The sequence below is a fragment of the Aythya ferina genome (assembly GCF_964211825.1).
Source record: "Aythya ferina genome assembly, chromosome: 14".
NCBI lineage: Eukaryota > Metazoa > Chordata > Aves > Anseriformes > Anatidae > Aythya > Aythya ferina.
In genome coordinates this window covers 9,868,584-9,891,991 of record NC_140312.1, presented here as the reverse complement: position 1 = coordinate 9,891,991, position 23,408 = coordinate 9,868,584, and the positions used below count along the sequence as shown (strand labels likewise).

Sequence of the window (23,408 nt, the reverse complement as noted above, 5' to 3'; positions counted from 1 at the left end):
ATTTATCTTGGCACTCGTGTTAGTGCACAAATGGCTAGGGAGATGGAGTCAACTTTCTGAAAGCATTCTAAAAATGCCTTGGTTGTTCACGTGTGATTTTAAATTGTCGTAATAAATAGTATTGCTGTCCGGTCCTGTATACCATATTGAATCTAGATGGAGGAAATAACGTGCTGACACATTTCAAAATGCAGTTTTCTGTTAATTTTCCCATTAGGAGTGGGGAAGTGTGTAGTACAGGTTTTTTTCAAATATATTCCTGGAAAAATCAGTGTCTTGTTTACACTGCTATTGTGAAAACAAAAACTGGGGAAATGGTTTGTTGCAGAGCCTTGAGCGTGCGTGATAGGGACTTGCTTGTGTTACTGTTTCCTTATTGTTTGGGAGTGAAGTAAGAGGATGCTTAAAAAAGGAACAAAGCCGTCACGTTGCATTCCAGGCTGCCTTGTGATCATTCCTTCCACAGACAAAAATAAGTTGCTTTGAACTTCTTATTGTACTTAAGGAACTCCGGTTTTAAATCTTGCAGCATGTTAGTATATGCCAATGTAAATTGAGCTCTTGAGAATCACATGCAGGAATCGCATTTCAAGTTATTCATTAAAGCCTGGGCATAATTCAGCCTGTTCTTTTACATAAATTGTTAGGCTGATGGTATAGGCAGATACCAGCATCTCTTGAGGGTATGCTATATATAAAGCATCCAGGAACGGTGCCTGTGAACCAAGACCACAAATGAAAGGTTTGTGAACTTTCTGCATCTTTACCGTGTTTCGATAAATTCAGTAATAAGTTGTTAGATGCTACCAATCATTTGTTATTGTCGCTTAGTAAATAAATCCTGCCTACCAATTTTTAGCGTATGGCATCCTATTGTTTCCTTCCTGCTGTCAGAAAGTCCATCATTACGATATATTTTGGGCCCTGCAGGAAGTCACATTTGAAGTAGTTCTGTAGCAGAGAACTTGATTTGCTCTTTACTGGCGAAGTTGTGGCATGCTTCTCCTTCTCCCAGCTGTAAACTCTACCTTTAACTTTTTATTTTTGAAACGAATACAGTAATAACTTACATGTTCAAAAGATAAATGCTGCCAATTATTCCATATCGTAAACGGGGAGAGTAGTGAGGGAGAAGATTGGATGTTTTTGTAACTTCTTATCTATTCCCTGGAAGTCATACATGAATATAAAATAAAGCTTAGTGCCAGCAGCAGTAGGGCGGCTGTTTTTCTGAAATACACGTATAATTCAAACTAACATCCATTTTGCAGCAGGGGGTTCTGCCTCATGATTTGCTTTTCTGCTTTTGATTTTTTATCTCTGACCCTGTGGGGGTTCCTGGAGGGAAGGGAAGAAATACATTCAGATATGAGTGATATTTATGGGTTCCATCCGGATTGATTTGCTATAACCCAGTGTAGTAGAATGGGAATTATGGAGAAATATCGGTACCTTATAGACAAAGTTGTAGCTACGTGCAGGGTTTAAAGCAAGTCTATTTTGGAAAAGATGTCTCTGTGTTATTCCGTTTGGTGGCAAAAAAAACTTCAAAGTTACCTTTGAAGCTTCTGTATTTTTGAGATGAGCGAGACTCGGTTTGTCACCTTTCACGAGGAGTTAAGTTGCTGTTGAAATGTGTGAAAGATCATCTTTTGAGGTTCAGCCCACGTGGCACTGTGTTAGTCTGGCAGACTACCTGAGAGCATCAGCCCTAAAAGGATAATAATGGTGGTGGTTTTTAAAGCTCTCACACAAACCTAATCCTGGCATTTTAATAGTTACCTTTTTTTTTCCTCTTTTTTTTTTGAGCCACGTCTAGGACTTTCTCTCCCAGTTGCCCAGCCTGGGAATTAGCTTGAGCTTCTCCTGGAGGTGGATTTGCATGCGTGTTGGGCTGGGCTGGCTGCTAGGGAAGCCTCTGGTCCTGCCTGGTGCAGTGGCAGTGACTCCTGGTACTTCTGCAGCTTCTGTCCCAAATGTAACTGCACAGACCCCTCGGAAAGGTAGTTCTGCTTAGGGATGTTAAAGCCCCAAATGCTTGGAGTGTATGGGACAGGTCTTGGGAACAGTAGCTTTGACTCCAGTCTTTCTCAGCTTCTCCCCCTGCTGCCCTCCCCATTATTTGGTGCCTAAAGTTGCCTGCAACCAACCCATTCAAAGTTATTATGCTGATACTCTGTGCTATGCAGCCAGGTGCTGCCTTTTTGCATTGTAAACCCAATTAATTCAACATTATCACAGGTGAATCGTTACGATCAGAAGAGCCAGCACTAGAAGGTTTTATAGCTGGCTTCTCTTTAAGGTTTGGGAATAAACGGAATGTGTTCAGCTTTTGTGTGTTGGCTGTGTTTTGTGTCAGTGACCTGGAATTGAAAATGAAGGATTCTAGTCAGACTTGTATTCTAGTGCTACCAAACACCAGGGACTTCATTTCATTAGTGGTCTCGGCAGAATTAATGGGTAAATATTTGTCTTCAAGCATCTGGTTTTACTTGAAATAAAGCATAATACTTGCCTCTACCATAGTACTCTTGTTTTTCAGCATTTGCTTGGTCAGTTTGGATATAAAGTAATGCTACATTTCTCATCGTGTTTTATATATATATTTTAAAATACATAGTGTCTTAAAAAGTAAATAACATTTTTTCTTCTTTTTTTTTTTTTGGCATCTCTGCTGCTTAATTTTGCAGATCTGCATCCAAAGTGCTTTCTTGATTTTACAGTTTACCCAAATGTAATCTGCTTTTCTGTTTTCATGCTGACTTTGACCCTGCTAAAAGTGTGACAGATATGCAATCTCCAGATACATAGGGGTGTTTTAATTTTTCTAAGGTTATCTTAGGTAAAGAAAATAATGTTTGAATGTTTTTCATGCTTTGATGTTCAGTAGTGTTTGAAATCTACATCATTTGGAATCTCTCTTATGTCCCTTTTTAGTACCTTGCTTTTGACAAAAGTTTTTAGAACTGGGATCACATCTGACAATATGATAAAATGTCTGTGACTGTAAGGTACAAAGTTCTGATACCGAACAAATTCACTGTCAGCTTAGACTTGCTAAAAAAAAAAAAAAACCCTGCTCATTATATTCTGCATTGACAGAGCTTAGATCATGCATCCATCATCTGTTTTGTTCTACAGCCAACATAAACTATATCATGTCCTCTGGATGATTTGACAGAAGTGAGATTATGTGCTTGAACTGAGTAAAAATTTTTTACTCATATGCATGTCTTATGTCATGGAAGCATGGCCTAATTATTTTTTCCTTAACGTTGTAGAACTAAAACCAAGGACTGCATAACAAGCAGTACTTTTCCTTCACTTGACAGTCATGCAACACTTTATGACTCTATCCGCTTTCTGTTGAACTGTGATCAACCCCGGCTGCCCACAGGGAGTAGTAGGGAAAAAAGATAATAAACTACCCTAGCTTGTATTTAACGGTCTTGTTCGTAGCACTGTCAAGCTTGCTACAATTTCAAAATATAGTTCAGTACAGAATGTTTTAGAAATAAGTCTGTGCTGTCGAAATGTCAAAAACGATACAGGCATAATTTAGCTTTGAGCATTCAGCTGGGCTGCTCATTCCAGGGTATTGTTATGTTTATTAATACTAATTAGGGATGATTTGTTTGGATGCTTGCTTGGTTCTCATAGTCGTGGTGTGGCCTTAGCAAGTTGGGATGAGACACAAGATCCAGAGCCTCCTGCTTGCTGATCCCTTTGCTTGAAGCAGTCTGTCTCTTGAGCTGGCCTTTTTGTGTAAATCCTGCACAATTAATGGAACAAAATACACCTGTAAGGGTTCCCAGTCTGAAGGGTGGAAGGCAGCAGGAGCCTGTAGAGCACTAGCTACTCAGCCTGGGCACACATGTTGCAGGACAAGCTTGTAGTAAGGTTGGGGTTCAAGTGACTTAGGGCTCCTGCATGCATCCATGCTTCCTCAGCAGGATGTCTTTGCCACCAGGAATGGTGTACTTCATGCAGAATTGCACCTCTGGTTACTCACAACATGCTGGCAGTCTTGCTGGTGCTTCCTATAGAGAGAAAAAGCTGAACACATTTATTAAGCACATTTGTTAGGTACAAAAAATTGTTATTTTAAGAGAGACGGAGAGGGAGATGGTCAGGAACCCATTAAGTGTCTCAGGTGAAGAGACAAAAAATTGAGAGGGTTGCTTATTCATTAAGTTTTTTATATAAAAGACTGTAAAAGCAACAGATTTTTGCAAAAATATCAGAGGCTTTTTTCTTAGAAGAAAGAAAGAAGTGTGGCAAGGAGTGCTGAGGTGGCAGAATATATGTAGCAGCTGCTAATAGCATTTCAGATTTGGGACTGATTTTACTCCATGGTTATTAATAAACAGTTGAACTGGTTGCATAAACACTTTATCTTTCTCAGGTTTATAAAGTAATTCTTGCTCAAATATCCTGTGAGTTTAATAAATCTGTCATAGACCCTTGATGCATTTATCTGAAATGCTAAAGAAATGGAGAAAAAAAGATAGATTTGAGGAATCCAGCATTGCAGTTGTCTCATTTCTCAGCATGGGATGCTGAACATTAAATCTTTTTCTCCTGTTGGTAAAGTTACCTTAAGGCTTCATTTGTGTTGCAGCTAGCTGGGGTAAGATGTCTCTTAATATGCAATTATGAAAGCCAGAAACAGAACTGGTAAATCACAGTTAGCTGCCTCCCTGCGCTGCCAAGAGAGCATTCTTTTCTTTCAGTGCTGTATTACATTGTGCAAAATTAGTGGCATGTGATGAGCTCTCAATTCAATGAGCAGGGAAAGTTTGTATCTGTCGTGCACTGGGGTAGTTTGTAAGCTGTGGCTCCTGAGAGATGCTTTGAAATGTCAGATGTTGGGATTTGTGGGCTAGATGAAGCAAATGCAGAAAATAAGGAAATTAAGAAAAACAAAACAAAACAAAAACGCTAGTACTTAGTTCTCTAAATCTCTTCAGTAGTATTTGGCACTGGAAATACTTCATAGCTGGTGAAGAGCTTTTTTTTTTGTTGTTTGTTTTCCATGCTGGGAAAGGAGAACAAAATCCTATTGTCTTGAGTGACACAGGTGGCAAAGCAGTGAGGAGTCCGCTGACCTAAATTGTGGTCACAGATCCGCAGCGAGAATCGCGGCTGTGCCGAACGCTTTGCTGCCAAGAGTGGGTGTTCCAAGTGAGGGAGATGTGCGGTTTTGTTAGTAATTTAGAAACCACAGGCAAGATTTTTATGGCTTTATGGGCAGGGCTGTTTTTGAAAGTGCTTGACGTTTTCTAAAACGTGCAAATGCTTCTGAGCTCTGTCAGAAAAGCTGGAAGGTTGCTGATTGCTTTCCACGAAAGGCGAGTTTCTTCAAACTTTCTACTTTGAGGACTGAATGAGTGTCTTGGATCCCTAAATTAGAAATTACTGTGGAAAAACTATGCTTGTAAAGCCCTTTAAACTTCCCCCACGAAGCTAGTATCTGTGTGAACACTCGAGGGTATGCTCCAGTCTGAAGACTAAGGCTTCGTTATTTTTGATTCTTGATGTTAATTGCGAGCTTATCAGCAAGACATCAGAGACGCAAATGATCTTACAGATGCTAAATAATCATGAAGTAAATTAGATTGATATGATTTTTATTTTGAAAGAGGAAACTGCTCGTGTTTTGTTGTGGTTTACAAATATTTAAATGCTTAAACTAATTGTCAGCCTCAATTTTGAATGAGGAAGCAAAATAAAATGTGCGATGTGCTCAGAGTTGCTCGTAGTACTTGCCAGCAGAATCCAAGTTCTGAAAACAGTTGGCCTCCTTTCAGATATGGATTTTAATGAGATTGAAACAGAAAGAATGTGCAAGTTTGATTACAAAGTTTAACCATGCTCTGACAACAGGTACTGGAAGCCAGCACAGAAAAAATGCTGTATTTACTGGTGGTAGAATTGATTTGTTTTGGAAAATGAAAAGTAGGAAGCAGTGGGGAGCTGTTGCATAATTCCAGTGAAGTACGAAGTTACTAGGAGAGATTCTGTGCTCTTGTACCAGGCTGCGGGAGGTCTGACAGGCAGCTTTAGTGCCCCGGACGTTTTTGCCTTGACTTTAGGTTTTTCAGCTGCCAGTAATAATTTCAACCAAGGATTCTGTGGGTTGTACAAAACATTTGTTGCAACCTACTTTCAAAACAGAAATAAACACAATTGTCTTCCACGTTCCTTGTGTTAGGGTTTTTCCCGGAGTTCAGATCAAGATCAGTGTTAGACTATGCTTGATCTTGGCCAGGCACGGAGCATGGGGTGTTGCAGGATGAATGTTAGCAGACCTGGTGCATGAGGAAAGATCAGTTTACTTATATCCAGCAGAGGAGGAAGAATTAGATACTACAAGAAATGTGCAAATTAAGAACTAAAACTGTTTTCAGAAAGTCTCCTTGAGTATATTTTGTCAGCTTCAAATCAACATGCTTCACCAAGAAGTAAGAGAGATGGTGCAAGGAAGGCATGGTATTATGGGTGGGATGGGAGGCTAGCTCGTGAGCACCATCTGAAACAACCAGGCTTGAGAATCACTGAGTTAGTATAAAACGAGGTCTTTTGGTCCTTATAACAATGTTTGATAGGCTGTTTTCTTTCTCATTTAACATGCAGCAAGGACATATGGGAGAAGGCGAGGTAACAATATTCCTATTTAATTTTCTAATGTTGACAATGTCTCATGGGAGAAAAACATTAAGTTGTTACTAGAAGGCAAACTCCAAAATATAAGATTATAAACCATCAGTTTCACATACGTTTATGTAGTTTGCATGCCGTAAATAAACATTTTTACTGAATTAGGTAGTACTCCACAGTAGTGCTATGGGGGCTGAAATGATCACAGTCCTTTCAGTGGGCATCATCCATATGATTTGTTACACTGCAGAGCTATGTTGCTGTTTGTGTGTATGTTATGAATGCTGGAGAAGCTTATTTTGGTTCTTTGGGTGCTGATGGTTTTCTCGACGCAGCATAGACTATAGCAAATATTTGTCCTGGCCTGTTAGCTTGAAGAACCAGATGCTGCAAGCATGCACGTTGAGTTATCTCACAGCAGTGGGAATGCTAATGAACCTAAAAAAAGATATGTTTAGGTATGGAGAACTGCTCCCTTCCAACAATGCCTGCAGGACTGGGGTCTTAAGAGATGAAACAAATGGCATATGCATCAGTTCATTAGGGGAAAACAAAATAGCATTGAAGTCTATATTCCAACATCGTTATCATAATCCGAAGCCTGGTTTGCCTAGTTGCACAAGTAGGCCTTATAGATGACTGCTATTTTAATCAAAGGTGTAAAAAGGTTCCTGAAATTTCCAATAAAGAAAGCTGACCAAGTCTTCCATATTTTTATTCATATAAATTCTGTGGACTGTTGATTTTATTTTATTTTTGCTTTCAACCTGTGAACTGTTTGATTTTTGCATGGAAAATGTCTGGATATTGGAACCGGTCAAATTTTCAGTTTTCAAGATGTTTTTTCATTTTAAAAAATTAAGTACATGATAGTAATTTATTTTCAAAGAAAGGAAACAGAGCAGTATAAATTAACCTTAGTAATACACTACTGTGATAGATTGTAATGAACTCTGAAAAAGCAAACATACTATAGCATAGCATAGGCTATGTAAGAAAATCTACCCTAAAACTTGTAGCACACCTCATTTATTGCTTACTTGATGTATATTTATTCCTAAAAAGCTCATTAAATGAGTAAAAATCTGTTCAATTCGTTGTCCAGCTATTGAATAGTGTAACTAAAGAGAGAATTCATGGATAAGATCAGTTTGTGTGCTCTATTTATGATATTACATAGTTGCATTTATAAATTAGAGTATCTTATTAAAAGGTAATATTATTAATGAAATCTATGATAAAGGATTATCACAGAAGAATATTGGAGGGGAAGCATGCTTACAACATTTTCTCTTAGAGTGAGTCCATTAACGAAACTCTTTTGTAATATCTGAGTAAACTTCCTTCTTGGAATGGCACAGTATTGCCTAGCTTTCAGTCTTCACTTGTGGTAAATTACAGTGGCCCTTCCTGTTCTTATCAGGATATTTTAGTTATTTACAAGTGGGTGGCTTAGGATATGTTTTGTTATCAGGTGATTTACATGTGTAATACATCTAGCTGGTAGAAGTCTTGTTTTCCCATCTGCACCATGAAATTTTATCTGTTCCTTGTAAGAAGCTGTTCATTGGGAAATGATATATATGGCTTAGGTTTTAGTGTCTGCTAGTGGGAAACTCCCTAAAAAGGGCTTATATTCTCTTCTGTTTTGAAATCTTTTTAAAAGGAATCTAATTAGGAATGTGGAATTCATGGAAAATAGTCCATCTGAGCATCCATTCAAAATACTTTTTTGTTTCAAATTTTCATTAGTTATAGTGCAGTTATGAAGAAGGTAGTGACCTTTTTCTCTGAAATAGTACATTTGAGTTACTAAATGATTCTGAAAACTAGAAGGGTCATGTAAAATTGAGAACATAACTGCTCTTTAAAAGGGAAGACTGCAAACAGTTCTATTGCCAATGCAGCAACTAGTGCATATTTATTTTTTTTATTTAAACAGTGTGTGCTTTGTTCTGTTAGTATGTTTGTTTTCTTTCTTTTTTCTTTAACCTCCCCCTATTCAGGTCAGTCTTCACTGTTTCCAATGGAAGATGGGTTCTTGGATGATGGACGTGGGGATCAGACTCTTCACAGTGGTTTAGGATCACCTCACTGCTTCTCCCATCAGAATGGAGAGAGAGTGGAACGGTATTCCCGTAAAGTCTTTGTTGGCGGACTGCCACCAGATATTGATGAAGGTATGCTCAGAAAGTCTTATTCAGAAAAGCTCCTTTTGGCTTAATGACAAAAATGTGGTGTGAAAACTTTTGTCTGTTAACTACTGAATGATTGTTTTTCGAACTCTACAGAAAAGCTTTGATGTGTAAATGGATCTTTGTATACCACCACTTTCAGTTCATGGCAAATGTGAGATAATTCAAACTAGTTTTGGCTATAGCAGCGTTTTGCTGCTGAAGAACAAAAGTACATGTTATCACACATTTATCTGACTTTTACAGTATAAATGTTACAAGAAGGAGGTGCAAAAATAAACAAGTAAATATCTCCTGTTGAAACTCACAAATACATTGCAAACATTTTATAGTGACCAGAGGCTATTAGTAGGAAAAGTATTGCTAGTAGATTTATAAAGTTTATACAAACCAGTAATTCATGTTTGTAGGTTTATGTGTAGTTTCTTAGATGTGATTTTTAGCCGTGATCACATCCTGTGGCAGTTTCTAATGGATGCATGGTGAAGGCCACATTTATGAAGCTTCTTTTCACCAGAAAGTTCTGTATTTTTATCTGTCAAGTATGGTGGGATAATGGTTAAAAGAACTACAACAACTGTAAATCTGCAAAGCTGCTTTTCCTTAATTACAGAATTGTTTTAATACCCACTTTTTACATCAGGGAGAGTGACTGTGATACGCTGCAGCGTATATTCCTGCAACATGACAGCCTGACTTACATGTCAAGCATAAGCATTACTTTTATGCTGTTTACCATGGTTTATGATTTCAGCACTTAAAAGGTCAAATATAACACAGTGTTTACAAGATGGAAAATCTTATTACATTTTTTGGGTGGTGGTGGTTGTTTTTGTTTATCACCTTTGTTCTTTCAAAAGCAGATGAGCACAAGAGTAGTTTTGTCTGTTCAGACCCTAGTTATTGAAACGTAAGACTTCATAAACTTCATAAACATTGAAACATAAGACTTCATTATAACATTGCTAAACCTGTGCTAGGAGGGTCGCTTGAATTTTTCAGAGTTGCTTCTGTCAGCACTTTTGTTAAATGCACAAGTGCGAATCACTTACATGTATAATGGCTATGTAATAAGGTTTTTCTGAAAGTATTTCTAGAAAGCATTTTATGTATGTGTTTTAACATGAAATTTGTTTAAAGAGCTGTTCTAAATGAAGGTTTATGTTCAGAGGTGTGTAGTAAGTATTGTTTTCCTTGGTTTAGATCCTCATCAGCATGTAACCTTGACACACCGCCACTGCTGGGTACATTCCTGATGATCTGTAGTGCACAAAGTGGCTGTCAGTACAGTGGCTTGTCAGTTGCTGTTTCATTAGCAATGTCATCTGAGAGTGTAAACAGACTGAGAAGAACATAACCAGTAGCACTTTCTCAAATTTCGAACTCAGAGTCAGAGGATGGAAAAATTCTCAAAATTGTTTATTAGGAACCCCCATTGTGGAAGGCCCTGTAGTACCTTAAGCAGAACACAGCTAAGCAGTGTTCAATTTAGATGGTGCTACAGCAAGGGGAAGTTTGTTCATTTTGTTTCCATATTTAATGAAAAATTCTTGTTAAGAGAGCTTCTAACTAGTGGTGGTTGAAATGTTTTTGTGAAGAAGGGCATAATCACTTAATTTCAACAAGAACAGAATTATATCTAGTGGACTTCTATGGGACTAGGATATAAAAATGTTTACCAGCAATTTTAGGTGACAGGCAGTTTTGAAATGGATGCAAAAATTGCTTCTTGAAATAGTAATATATTACTTGCCATGTCTCCTATAGCATTACATAATGATGTCATGTAAGTTTACTATGTGTTAGTTGGAGGTCAACCTCAGATAGTATTTGCTGATGTGGCACTGGCATGTGACATGAACAGGCGTGGCTGAGTCCTGTGATAGTCCCTTCATTTTTCTCCAGTCTTTCTGCAATTATAAGACATATTGGGAGAGCTGATTGCTTACTAGCAAGTCAGCAAGTTGTCTTTCTGCTCTTTGTGGAAGAATAGTTGAACAGGGGGTTATAATCGCTGTGTAGATGCAGTGACTCGATTTCTCTGAATTAGTGGGTTACAAACTTTTGTGTATAATCATCAGTAAACAAAAGCTTGATCTTTGAACTGTTTTGTTTTCTAACATTTATTCTGAATTGTCATAAAGATTTCCCATCAGCAATGAACGTTGCTCTAAATTGGTAAACCGTTAAGAGTCATAGAATATTTATTTGTAGGATGAAGCTACCTGAAGTCTGTGTTCTTCAAGTGTCTTGCATTTGATTGATTTTAATTTCAGTTGATGCTTTTTTTATACTTTCATTATAGATGAGATCACTGCTAGTTTTCGTCGCTTCGGACCTTTGATTGTAGACTGGCCACACAAGGCAGAAAGCAAATCTTATTTTCCTCCTAAGGGTAAATATCTGATAATTAATATCATATGAGAATTCTAGAATTCATTTTCCTTAAAAAGTTTCCATGTTAAGCTTTTTTTTTTTTCTTTTTCTTTTTCTTTTTTTTTCTTGTGATGATGACCCAGTGTTTAAGGGAAAAACAGTTGAATCCTTGGGATTATAAACTGATGGATTTTAGAATGTGGCTTTGCAATTATTCTCCACTAAAATGATTCTTCCGTAACTTTCCGTTTTGACTTTATTTGGTTCCCCCCCCCCTTTTTTTTTTTTTGGTGTGTTGTTACTTGTTCTGCTTTACTCATTTTTATAAGAATAGACAAAGCTAGTCCTCTGTAAAGGGGCTAAATGCTGTCCACAGTAGCCAGGGAAGACTTATACTTTGTATTAACAACTGTTGTGGGAAGTGTGCCTCCGCAGCTGTGGCTTTTGTTCAGTTCTTGCTACTGGCTTATCCTTCTCAAAGGAAATGGGGAGAGGATATGCCGATCAGCAATCTCCCTGCTTTCCGTCATGACTGCAGAGGGCTTGTATATGGTAGCATGATGACATGGTGCCAAGCATAATTTTGGGTTAAATTACTGTGCTATAGGTGAATAGAAGAAATAAATTGTGTTTGTTTTCCTTTTGTAGGATATGCATTTTTGCTGTTCCAAGATGAAAGCTCTGTACAGGCACTGATTGATGCATGTATTGAAGAAGATGGAAAGCTCTATCTTTGTGTTTCCAGCCCCACTATCAAAGACAAACCGGTAGGTAGAATTTTCAGGGCCTGCACAATTCCTGTATGATAACCAGAAATCATTCTCTTCAGATGCCTATTTTTCAGTCTTCAGAGTGCTAATGTTTACATTTCCTTAAATCAAATTAAGTTCTCAAAACGAAGATCAAGTTACATATTTTTAAAGTAGGCATCAGCAAGTTTTTACGTCTAGTTACAATTCACACTTCTGTTAAAAAAGGGTTTGCTAAATTTCACCTTTTTTTTTATAATAAATATATTTTCAGACAGGTGCTTTAGGCTTATTGAATAAAATGTAGAGTTCATATTGTCTATACTGTTGTTTGTAACTTGTTTTTACAGAGACAAATCCAAAAAACATAATACATGGAACTACAAGTTGTTAGTACAAACAGTTTTGTGGCCAATGCAAGTCTGTTAATAGTTGCAGAGGCTTCAGCTATATTCCTGTGCTTCAAATTTGGCCAGCTGTAAGCAAATGTACAGCAGCTAGTTTTGCATAGTAAATAAACATACAACTTTGCACATTGGAGCCTGTTCCATTGAGATAACGGTAGTCTAGTGCTTACACTTGGCTAGACCAACACAAATAGTCTAGATATGTATGCAGTAGTGTGGTTCGTACAGCACAGTTCAGTCATGATTAAGTAAGTGCGTAAGTAGAGGGTGAGTTTCTTCCCAGAAATTTGGGTAACAGGGAAGTGGTGAAATTTGGTACGATCAAGTAGTCTGTCTTTAACAGAGCTTATTGCCATTTCATTCTGAGAAACGATTGCTGAACAAGTAGAAAGCAAGTTAAAAAAAATAGTGTGAATTAAGAGGTTTTCTTCTGTGTAGGATACTGTTCTAATTTATATTACTAAGATACTTTGAATTGTGAATGGTTAAAAAAAAAAGGCTTTTTGTCCATAGGTTCAGATCCGGCCTTGGAACCTTAGTGATAGTGATTTTGTTATGGATGGTTCACAGCCTCTTGACCCACGAAAAACCATTTTTGTTGGTGGTGTTCCTCGGCCTTTACGAGCAGGTACACTGAGTGTTCCGCAGCACTGGGCATGTTGAATATGCAGTCTGATATGGGGAGCAAGGGGGGAGAGAAGTTGTTTCAGCAAAGGAACTATTACATGTTCTTGATGCTCACAGTGGGGAACATGAATACAAATGGACTGTTGTATTTGATGCTTTTTAAAGTGGAGAAAATTTTACCAAGTCTACACTGTTTCATTTTCCTTTCTGGTTTAGTGGAACTTGCAATGATAATGGATCGGCTCTATGGAGGGGTGTGCTATGCTGGAATTGACACAGACCCTGAGCTGAAGTACCCAAAAGGAGCTGGGCGGGTTGCGTTTTCTAATCAACAGAGTTACATAGCTGCTATCAGTGCTCGCTTTGTTCAGCTGCAGCATGGAGAGATAGATAAACGGGTAAGGTCTTCAAGCATATTCTATTTTTGTTCAGTGCCTTCTCTAGAAACGGTTTTCCATGTAAATGTGTGTCATTGTGAAGACTGTAAATGTTATATCAGATTCATTGCATATTTAGGGCTAGATTGTGCCACTTAGATACAACACAGAATAAAAATGAAGGAGTGGTGCAAAGCTATTGCTTCTGGAACGTGGGAGGCAACTGTGAAGCAGACTTTCTCAAATTGCTTAGCATAATGGGAAGCATGTCAGCTGCCTTCCCCTTTTATAAGAATATCGCATTCGTCATATACTCCCATTGCAAGTATTTGTACTTGTAGTATTTGTAGAACGTTAGGGAGGAAAGTATCTGCCAAGGGTGGAGCAATTCTTACTCCTGTTCTGCATCTTTTTAGAGAGAGGGCAGAATCTAACTCTAGCGTTACACATTGTGTGCTGAATGGTCCTAAAGAACACCATGGTAATGCATTGTGAACTCCTTAGTGTGCATTACAGCTTCACAGCCACCCTGCACAGCTTATGTAAAGACTGTGCTCAGTTAATTGTTTCAATGATAATCTACTATAATTATTTCTTGCTTGATTTTATTAATTTGTTAATATAAATTAATGGGATATGCCAAATATATCTGCCATTTGCTTGCATCTGCCCTCCCATCTATATAAAATGTGACTATGCCAATTAGAGTGATCTTTGGGCCACAATTTTGATAAATTGGGATCCTTACATCTAGCATTCTTTCTAACTCACATGCTTGGTCTTTGGATTTTCCTTACCTGACTCATTATTGATTTTAATTTGATTATTACTACAAAGGAACCCCCCCACACACACTTTGCTGATGATCTGATTATCATTTCACTTCTCCTTTGGCTATAAAGCTTGGGTAGAAGAATTATAACAACAGTTTGACTCAGGGCCTGCGAATTGGAATGTCTTTGTTCCAGTCTTGGCTCTGAAATAACTTCTGTATGGCTTTGAACAAATAATTTGCGCTGCCCTTGTGCAACTTCTGCTTGCATAAGAAGACACTTGGGTGAATAGGTCCATTGAAGCTGTTGGGACTAGAAATTGAAGTAAGTACTTGTGAACTCTGACAAAGATTTTGCAATCTGTTTCCTCTTCCTTCTCGCCTCCCACTCCTTATTTCCCCATTCTGTTTGTAGTTCAGAAGAAATGTGGGGAGATAAGTGCTTAGAGGGTTCATTATAAGAGTAGTTGGTTGCATAAAACATAAAAATGCAACAGTTGCAATGCTACTTTTTACTAAGATGCTATTTATTAATTTTTTTCTAATAAAGTTTTTTTTTGTAGAAATAAAAATGAAAGTAGTAACAAGAAGGGATTTCCTGTATATTTAGGCAAGGAAATGCTGCTAGAGGGTATGCTCTTCAAAGAGGTAATGCAAGCTAAACGCTCAGTGGCCTGCAGCACCCACCACTACAGAGCTTCTGATGCATGCCACCATCCTAACAGTGCTGGATGAAGTTGCTGTAATTTAAGCTACTTCTTGGGAAGCCTCCATATATGTAGCACAGGTAACAGTTGCGGGCCATATTGTGAATATGCACTTCAGCACACACCAACTGAATGTGTTGAAGACTCTGACTAATACCCATGCTTTGTAAACTTGCACTGAAAACAGTGGTGTAGTAACAGGCTAAAGCAAGCAGAGATGTAATTTAATTACCTGTACTGTAGTTTGGCCTTTAGGTTACAGCCTAGACCAGCCTCTGAATACACAGGTACAGATGTAATGAAGTCGCCATGTTAAGGAGGCCTGCGCAGCATAGCTGTAGTTTCTCCTCTTAGCACTTGGAGAAGATGCTCGTTATTGAGTACCTGACCTCAAACTGCTTAGCAAACTAGGTGATGAAGAGAGAAAGCGATAAGATTCGGAATCTTTGCCTCTGCTCTTTTACATATTCATTCTGCTGAGCTGGCACGGAGGGGTGTTTGAGAAACAGAATTCTAGCAATGGAATAGGGAGAGGAAGGCTGCTGTATTGTCTCCAAGCAGTTTGTTTGTACTGTTAGCACAAATGCCATCAAACTACTGCAGTGCCCTGCCTGGACTGTGATAAAACTGGGTAAGTTTAAAAATATGGGAGCTTGTGAATGCCCTTACTTGAATGAGCTGGCACGCCACTGAGATCTGTGAGATGTAGAAGGGCCCATTCCTAAGCCAGATGCAGAAATAGCAGGATAACATAGAGACACCAGTCACAGTCTGTATATTTGAACATGGTTGTGAAAATACGTAATGGCACAAGCTTCAGAGAAGGTTCACAGGCACTTCTAGAACAGGAACTTGTATGTATGCTTTTTTAAGGGGAGGTTTTGTGTTGCGCTTCTGAAATGTCACATAGACCTCTCATAGTCCTAGGGAGCAGAGGAGTGGGAGTGGAGGTGATTACTGGTTATGAGGTGAAACGGAGCCTTTAGGGGATGGCAGTGCTGCAGCTGTGATTTAAACACGTAGGCATGTCTAAACGAGCTGTGCTCTAGCCAGCTTGTATACCGACAGCAGCGAGCATTGCCTTCCTGTCACACAGTAAGCATTCTGGAGTGCTGTGGGCAGGGTTTTGTAGCCCACAGTACAGCAGGCTTGTTTTTGGTATGCAAATGTCTAGATTAAAAGCTAGTAGCCTGCAGATGTTGCAGCGTGGATGTATCCTTGGAGCACCAGCTGGTAAGTTCCTGTGAGTCATTATCAGTTAAGAACTTGAAGAAATTTTTCTTCTCCTTTTTCTTTTGCTGTGCTGAATTACTTCTGCTCATCTGGCTCTTAATGCCAACTGCATTAGGTAGTCATCAGTCCCATTTTAAGCTTCATATTTGACACCAGCAAGATTAGATGGGTCTCTTTTTGCTGAGTGGACTAAGCCACAGAAAAAAAAAGAAAACAGAAAAATATGTTAATGATTTATTTTTTCTAAGTTGAGAATTCAGGCATTGCAATTTGCAGACTATATGCATATTTAATCTGTAGTTACAGTGTTGTGTAAACAGTTTACATTCCTACCTGAATGGGTAGGAGCTTAACTGTGCATCACCATACTCAACAATAAACCCCCAGAATTTTCCAGTAGTTTGGTGTGAGTCTGTGTATATCAGCTCTGTAACAACACGTTTGTTGTTCCTTTCTGTAAATAAATGACAACATGTGTGAAACTGATGCTAAGCATTGGTTTCTGTTGTTTTTTCCGTTGAGGAAGATGGTGGGAGCAGGATTGTTCTCAAGTTAAGTGCCCAGGGTTTTTGGTGATTAAGGGCTATGATCAAGTGTAATGAGGAGGATAATTCTCGTCTGTGTTGTTCCCCACTAGAGGACTGTGATTGCAATCCTGCTAGAATACAGACAGTATGTGTTGTGGAACTGTCATCATCTACATTGTAATTAAGAATTGTAAAACTTTCTTCTCATTTTCTGTATACAGGTGGAAGTTAAGCCATATGTCTTGGATGATCAGCTTTGTGATGAATGTCAGGGGGCCCGTTGCGGTGGAAAATTTGCTCCATTTTTCTGTGCTAATGTTACCTGTCTGCAGTATTACTGTGAATATTGCTGGGCTGCTATCCATTCACGCGCTGGCAGGGAATTCCACAAGCCCCTGGTGAAGGAGGGAGGAGATCGCCCAAGACATATTTCATTCCGCTGGAACTAAATGATCACTGCAGTGCTCATATGCAGGCCTCAAATTAAGTGCACTCTTCTGTTATCCTGATTATCCCTACCCCACCCTGCCCTTTCTCTTATTCAAGATAGCATGTCCTTTTGTAGTAGTCTGTAATTTAACAATAGTATAATGAAAGAATGACCTATAATATGGGTATTTTGTAGAATCTTGTCATTGAAAACTGTATTGGGAACTCCTTTTCGTATTGATAACATGTTGCAAGTGAGTTGCATTCTCTTGTCTTTACTACGGAGAGAACACTTAATTTCATGCAACATTTTCTTAGAGGAGAGAAAAATATTAAGAAAAGAGAATTGAAACAATAGAGTATTTTGTTTTTTTAATTAAATTATTGTTAATAAAGAACATAAGAATACTTTTATTAAAATAACCATGTAACAATAACACTATCAGTCTGTTCTGACACTTTCCCCCAGGGAAGCCTGTTTTTGCCTCTCTTTTTGTTTTGACTTCACATTTTTCCAGCAACAGATGAAGTTAACATTTACCTATCAACAGGAAAGAGCATGTTTAAAGCAACAAAAATGCATGAGCAAAGTTGAAGCAGCATTATAGTAATGTGGTTTTTTCTTTCTTTCTTCCTTTCTTTCTCTTTTTCTTTCTTTTTCTTTTTTTTTTTTCTTTTTTTTTTTTTTTGGTGTAAATCTTTTAAGGGTTTTGAGGCTGAAATTTTTGCTCGGTATATATCCGACCTTGCCTCTGACTACCACCCACATCCAAATTAGTGATGAGATAGGCAGAGCTTATTATATTTTCATCAAAATTATTACATTTTAAGAATTCCTGAATGTAAAAGTTGAGTAATGTTACTACTGAGGGGGGGGGGAGTGCACTTTTTTTTTCCTTTAAGATAATTCAATTGTCTGGTTACAGCCCTAGAAATCCTACCAAAGCTAGAGTAATGACAACTAGTTAACTGGCATTTCCTCTCCTGAAGGATAAATATATAGATTTTATTTTTGATGGCTATATATAACATAACTCTATATCCTAATATGCTAACATTCATCAGGGGCCAGCCTTTGCTCTCCATTTTGACATGAAAAAGTAGAAAACCTAAAGATACCTCAAGGATATCGCTGATTTTTACTGAAGTTTTGATATTCAGATGTCACGCAAAGTAAAATTGGCTGCTTATTGGTTTCCCATCTTGGATGTAAAGTTAGTTTTAAATACCCTCTAACTTAGTTGTAACAGAAGGCATGAACCTAAGTAGTTTCCAAGCTTTGTTTTGCACTGTTTTCTGAATTATTGCATGAAACAGTGCGAGCATGCATATGCCTTTCTTACTCTTCCTGTAGAAAGAATTCCAGCTAAGGTTCCTCCTCTTCAGAACTTAATATGGAGAAATAAAGAAACACAGGTATTTGAAGTGCCAAGATTGCTAAGTTAATGCCTGCTTTATTATAAATAAGTTCTACCTTGAGAAGCATTAACACAGTACATGTTAATTGAATGATAAAGAGTGGGTGCAGGGGTTTAGTTTGAAATAGATGAATGAAGGAGTAGTTCTGAAAATTATTTTTATTACTTTTGAACTAATGCCCTGGCCAACTTCTGAAATGATTATTTAGCAGTGTGCAAACAAATTCAGTGGCAATCTTCTAAGCTGCCTGACCGGCATGGTACCATCCTAGATTCTCTCAGACCAAAGACTTGCCTCAGCACTGCTCGGAAAACATCTGCTCCGTTGAAAGCCTTTGTCAGCCCCCTCGTCCTGTTCCCCCAGCCCAGATTATCTTTATGAGAAGTAGTTTTTATTTTCAATACAGGCTTTAATGAACTATACCTTATCGAGTTCCAAAGGTCAAAATGGAGACATTTGCTGTCTACTAGTCAAGTATAGAAAGGGAGCTGCTTTTAATGAAATCCCTGAAAATATTGACAACAGTAATGCAAATGCAGAGTGCTCTTGTGTAGATTGTCAGGGACTTTTTTTTCTCTGAAGTACATAATTATAGTTGGAATGTTCCTTTAATTTTTTTAATGCTTGTAGGTGGCTTGGGGTGTGCTATTGTGCCGATCCTACCCAGTAAACAGGTGAGATGGGTTACCATTACAAGAAATAACACTGTTTGAGAACTAGCTTTGAATAATAATTTTCCCTTTGTACATGACCTGCTGAATTTCGGTACAGTGTTTTTGTAGCTAACTTATTTTGTCATGCACATAATGTATATTTGTTATGCACTACTTTTGTATATCTTGTTTTTCCAACAGTGAGCATTTTTAGGCACACTTTTCACTGACGGGATATCTCTTTATGCAATACCTCAATTTTTCATATTGCAAAGAGTAGCTTTTTGTACTTTTATTACTGAGAGATCTTCATATACTTCATTTTTTAATATAAATAATTTTAATAAATTTTATTTTCTTATATTCTGCTTTTTATACATTTCAGTGCTCTGCATACATTTTGAATTATGGATGTTGTGCACTGGCAATGCTATTTTAGAATCTGCAGAGAAAAGAAAGCATGTTGCTTAAACATCTTAGCCCAGCACCAGGTATTTGGTGTACATATAATTTAAGAAATAGTATATGTAAAGTTGAGAATTAAAGAAGAAAAGCATGAAAGTGACAAATGACACTGTCTTTAGACCCTGAAATTTAAATGCATAAATATAGTGTAGAATTTAAAAGTAAAGAAACATCAGAATTGTCTACCGCTTCTTACTAAGTTTTTAAAAATTATACACAAATGCAGACGTTTTTGGTGAATGTTTAGCCATTTTTAATATTAATAAAAAATTGATGTTAGGTGTTTGATGCAGAAATGTGTCTGCTCTTTTAAATTATATTTAAAGAATAAAAGAGAGCCTGCTAGGTGGCAGGCATGTAATGTTAGTATGCATGACTAATGTAAGAAATTGTTATTCTACTAATATTCACTTGTGATTGTGTGACAAGCGTGTTTACAGATTATTTGGTTACACTTCGATTTACAGGGCATAAACAATTATATACATTACTCTGTACTTAAATAGTGATTACATGTCCTTCTGATTACATGGGATTTGTAGTTGGGGTTACCATGTAGCTCCAAACATAATTAACATGTAATTAGTTTACCAGTCTTAGGGTATCACTTCAATTTGCAAAGGGGTTAATAATAAGCATGTAGTTTTATCACACTAGCATGGCACTGGCCATGTATTTACAATGTAGTTACAGAGTAATTACATGGTTATTTTTGCAATGTAAAATAAAGTGTTTCTGATTATTTTATATGTAAAGGAACCCCACTGCCCTGTGCTTTTTGGTATAGTATATACTTCTCCATACACAGACCTCTGCAGAATGCAAATTTAAAACTTGCAGTGAATGAATTTAGCGTTTTATAAGGATGCTGTTGGAAAGACTTGATAATTCACCCCTTTTGTTTTTAGAAGAGTTAAAACCTTCTGTTATAAGGTGATTTAAAACTTGAATGTGATGAATTGTGGCAAGTTAACTTCAAGTTATGTGCAATACCTATTTCAGACTTCTGGAAGATCTTTGCAGTGTAATTCTTTGTTTTTAATTGCAGACATTTAAAAATGTCATTTTCTACTGTTCTAGTAAATCCTCTTTCTTGCTGGTGTTTCTAAAGAAAAGAATCAGAAATCAATCTTTCTACTAATGTAAATTTGAGATTATTTTTAAAAAAAATGGAATAAAAGGTTTTGGTCATTTGCTTTATTTTATTATCTTATTTTAAAGCTACTGTGATAGCATTGTAAGAATTGGGACAATATTGTATTCAACTGTTTTATTTTTTATATTTTTAAATTTTAAAGTATAATTAGTTTTTATAATTTTCATCAGATTTTTTTGTTATATTTTTTGGAAGTGAAACTTTTAGCAAGTGGGTGTCTAGTTTTTACTAATCCCTAATATGTTTTTCCCCCAATGTATTGCTCATATTATCAGAAGGAAAAGTTATTTAAGTATGTCAGTTAATTGTACTACTTGGCTGAATTTCCATATAGTTTTTACTGTGTATGGGGAGGTTGTAGTATTTATTATAGCATTTTAAATAAGGGTAATTCATTTTTTATTAAAGTCATTTTCACGTTTAAGTTCATATTTTTGTATGTTCTACTCTAAGTTATATAACACAAGTTACTTTTTTTAAAGAGTTCATTTGTTGAAGTGCTAGTGAAAAATTAATGTTATTAAATAGTTTGCAAATGACTATTTATACCAGTATGCATATAATTTTTAAATATTTGTAATGTGAGATGTTGAATGAATAAAACTTTTAACTCAATGCTTCTTCTTAACCTTTTTTATTTTAAGCTTCCTGTAGATACATGTTCCTTTGTGGCTGAAGCTCATGGGCCTTGGGAAGTGACTTTGATGAAGTGTATGGCACACGATATGCGATGTGTAAAGTGCCTAAGGCTGAGCTCCGTGGCCCTGTTCTGGTCAAAACCTAGGGCATGGTTTTGTAGGAGACGTGTGAGGGAGGTTGTAACCACTTGAGAGATGTCGAGTGCCCTGTACACTGCATTAAATTGCCACAAAAATAAATGTGCAGTGCTGCAGAACTGGAAAGGGCGATGTCTAGAGGACTGTAGAACTGTTGTCTGTTGAATCAGGCCGTAAGAAACATCTTTACTGCTTAGGTCCAGATGTCTTTAGGGAATGCTGAACCCTATCTACTTAATTTTGTGAATTTGGTGCTTGTTGAGAAATCTTTGTGAAGCTCTGGAAAAGCCTTTCAGCAGTTTCAGCACTGCTGTTTCTGTTTTTTCCTCTGCCTCTGAAGTGTATTGGCCTAGCCAAGAATTATAGTTTGATCAATTTCTTCTACTCTGTGCTCTCTGCTGCTAATTCATAGGGACAAAGATGAAAACCACTACACAGCAAAGAAGTCAAGCTAACCGTGCAGGTGACATATTTAATGAGAAGAATACCAGTGAGGCACATGCAATGCATGACTTGACGTAAGTCAGAAACCATTGTGCAGCTGGGACAAAAAGATAACTAAGCCAGGGCCCGTGAAGGCCAAGCATGTCATGGACAGACAAGGATTCTTTTTTACTTGTCTTGCAGTTGTAATCTGATACTCCCAGAAGGAAAAAGTCTGGAATTTTCAAGAATGTTCTTAGATGAGCTTGCTGGTGGCAGCCTTTCATTTAAAGTATCTCATCTTGAAATGTCTGAAGTGTCTTGTGAAGTGTTGCCACCTTATGGATCTGCCCTTTGGGGACTATTCAAAAGAGTTTTTCATCCTCAGTGGCTGCCAATTCCCCCAGTATTTATTTATTTATTTATTTATTTTCAGTTTCCATATTTTGGTACAAATAGCTAAGCTTCAGTGTAGAATAATTTTGATTGGTCTGGTAGCTGCTCCAAGTGGAACTGTGAGTTGAAACGTGCATGTGTACCTTGTGAGACAAACTCCTGCCCCAAATAAAATACTGGAGTCAAAATAGGTATATTGCTGCAGTGGCCAGCACTTTGTTATTGGCATCTGAGCTACTAATCTCTTGTGCCATCATCTGAGGGATGGTGTTGTAAATGTTTGATAGATATTGAGTATAATTCTTTTCCATGGGTGCTTCAGGAAATGCAGATCTTACAGAATTGAGCTATAATGGGATTAGTTCTGCAAGATGCTAATCACTTGAATTCCCATTGGCTTCGGATGATGTAAACTTAGAAGCTAATGCCTTTTTAACAAGAATCAAAAAACTGCTGGTAACTCCATGCATAGATTTTCAGTCCCTTGAAATGGCTATTTAAAAATAAGCATAAAATGCTGGTAAGCTTTGGATCAAAAATTTAAGAGGCTAGATATGGGATGTCTGCCTAGCAAATAATGACAATATATAAACGGTACTGACCAGTTACTTGGCTGGTAATAGAAGTCTTCTCTCCCTATTCTCTGTGTTGGCATTGTTAGGAAATAGTTGTAGTTTGGCCTCTCCCAGAGTGATAACAAGTTCTTGATATTACTTTCAAGTGCAGAGTGGTCTTTCAGAAAGCATGTACTCATCAGTGTTTTATCTGATAATGGTTTCTAACAAATACGATAGGCCTGAAATTTGTCTTGTTGGTATGAGCTTTTCCCTGATGGTGGCACAGTGATGTCTTCCACAAACAAGGCACTCCCAGAGTGATTTTAGTTCACGAATGATATAAACTGAGAGGTGGTTTATCAGGATAAATCATCTGATTTACATCCGGGGGTGTGTAAACTAATGCTAAACTTTTTCCCGTCTGAAGACTGCAAAATACTTTGTGAATGTTTAATAAATGAAATCTCATTACACAGGCAGAGTCTAAAAAATTCACCTCAGAAA

The 23,408-nt window shown here is 37.4% G+C and overlaps 1 protein-coding gene across 2 annotated transcripts in view; it reads left to right on the top strand.

Moving 5' to 3' along the window:
• CPEB4 (cytoplasmic polyadenylation element binding protein 4) overlaps positions 1 to 21,367 on the top strand; it is a 42,719-nt gene extending 21,352 nt beyond the window's left edge. Inside the window, exons 3-9 of one of the 2 annotated variants that reach the window (XM_084536123.1) lie at positions 6,637 to 6,660; positions 8,667 to 8,840; positions 11,161 to 11,250; positions 11,880 to 11,998; positions 12,901 to 13,015; positions 13,231 to 13,412; positions 16,852 to 21,367. In XM_084536123.1, coding sequence (XP_084392249.1) covers positions 6,637 to 6,660; positions 8,667 to 8,840; positions 11,161 to 11,250; positions 11,880 to 11,998; positions 12,901 to 13,015; positions 13,231 to 13,412; positions 16,852 to 17,079 — 932 coding nt within the window. In that variant the 3' untranslated portion in view covers positions 17,080 to 21,367. The remainder of the gene's footprint in view (positions 1 to 6,636; positions 6,661 to 8,666; positions 8,841 to 11,160; positions 11,251 to 11,879; positions 11,999 to 12,900; positions 13,016 to 13,230; positions 13,413 to 16,851) is intronic. The other variant, XM_084536124.1, reaches the window with a different exon arrangement.
• The last annotated feature ends 2,041 nt before the right edge of the window (positions 21,368 to 23,408 follow it).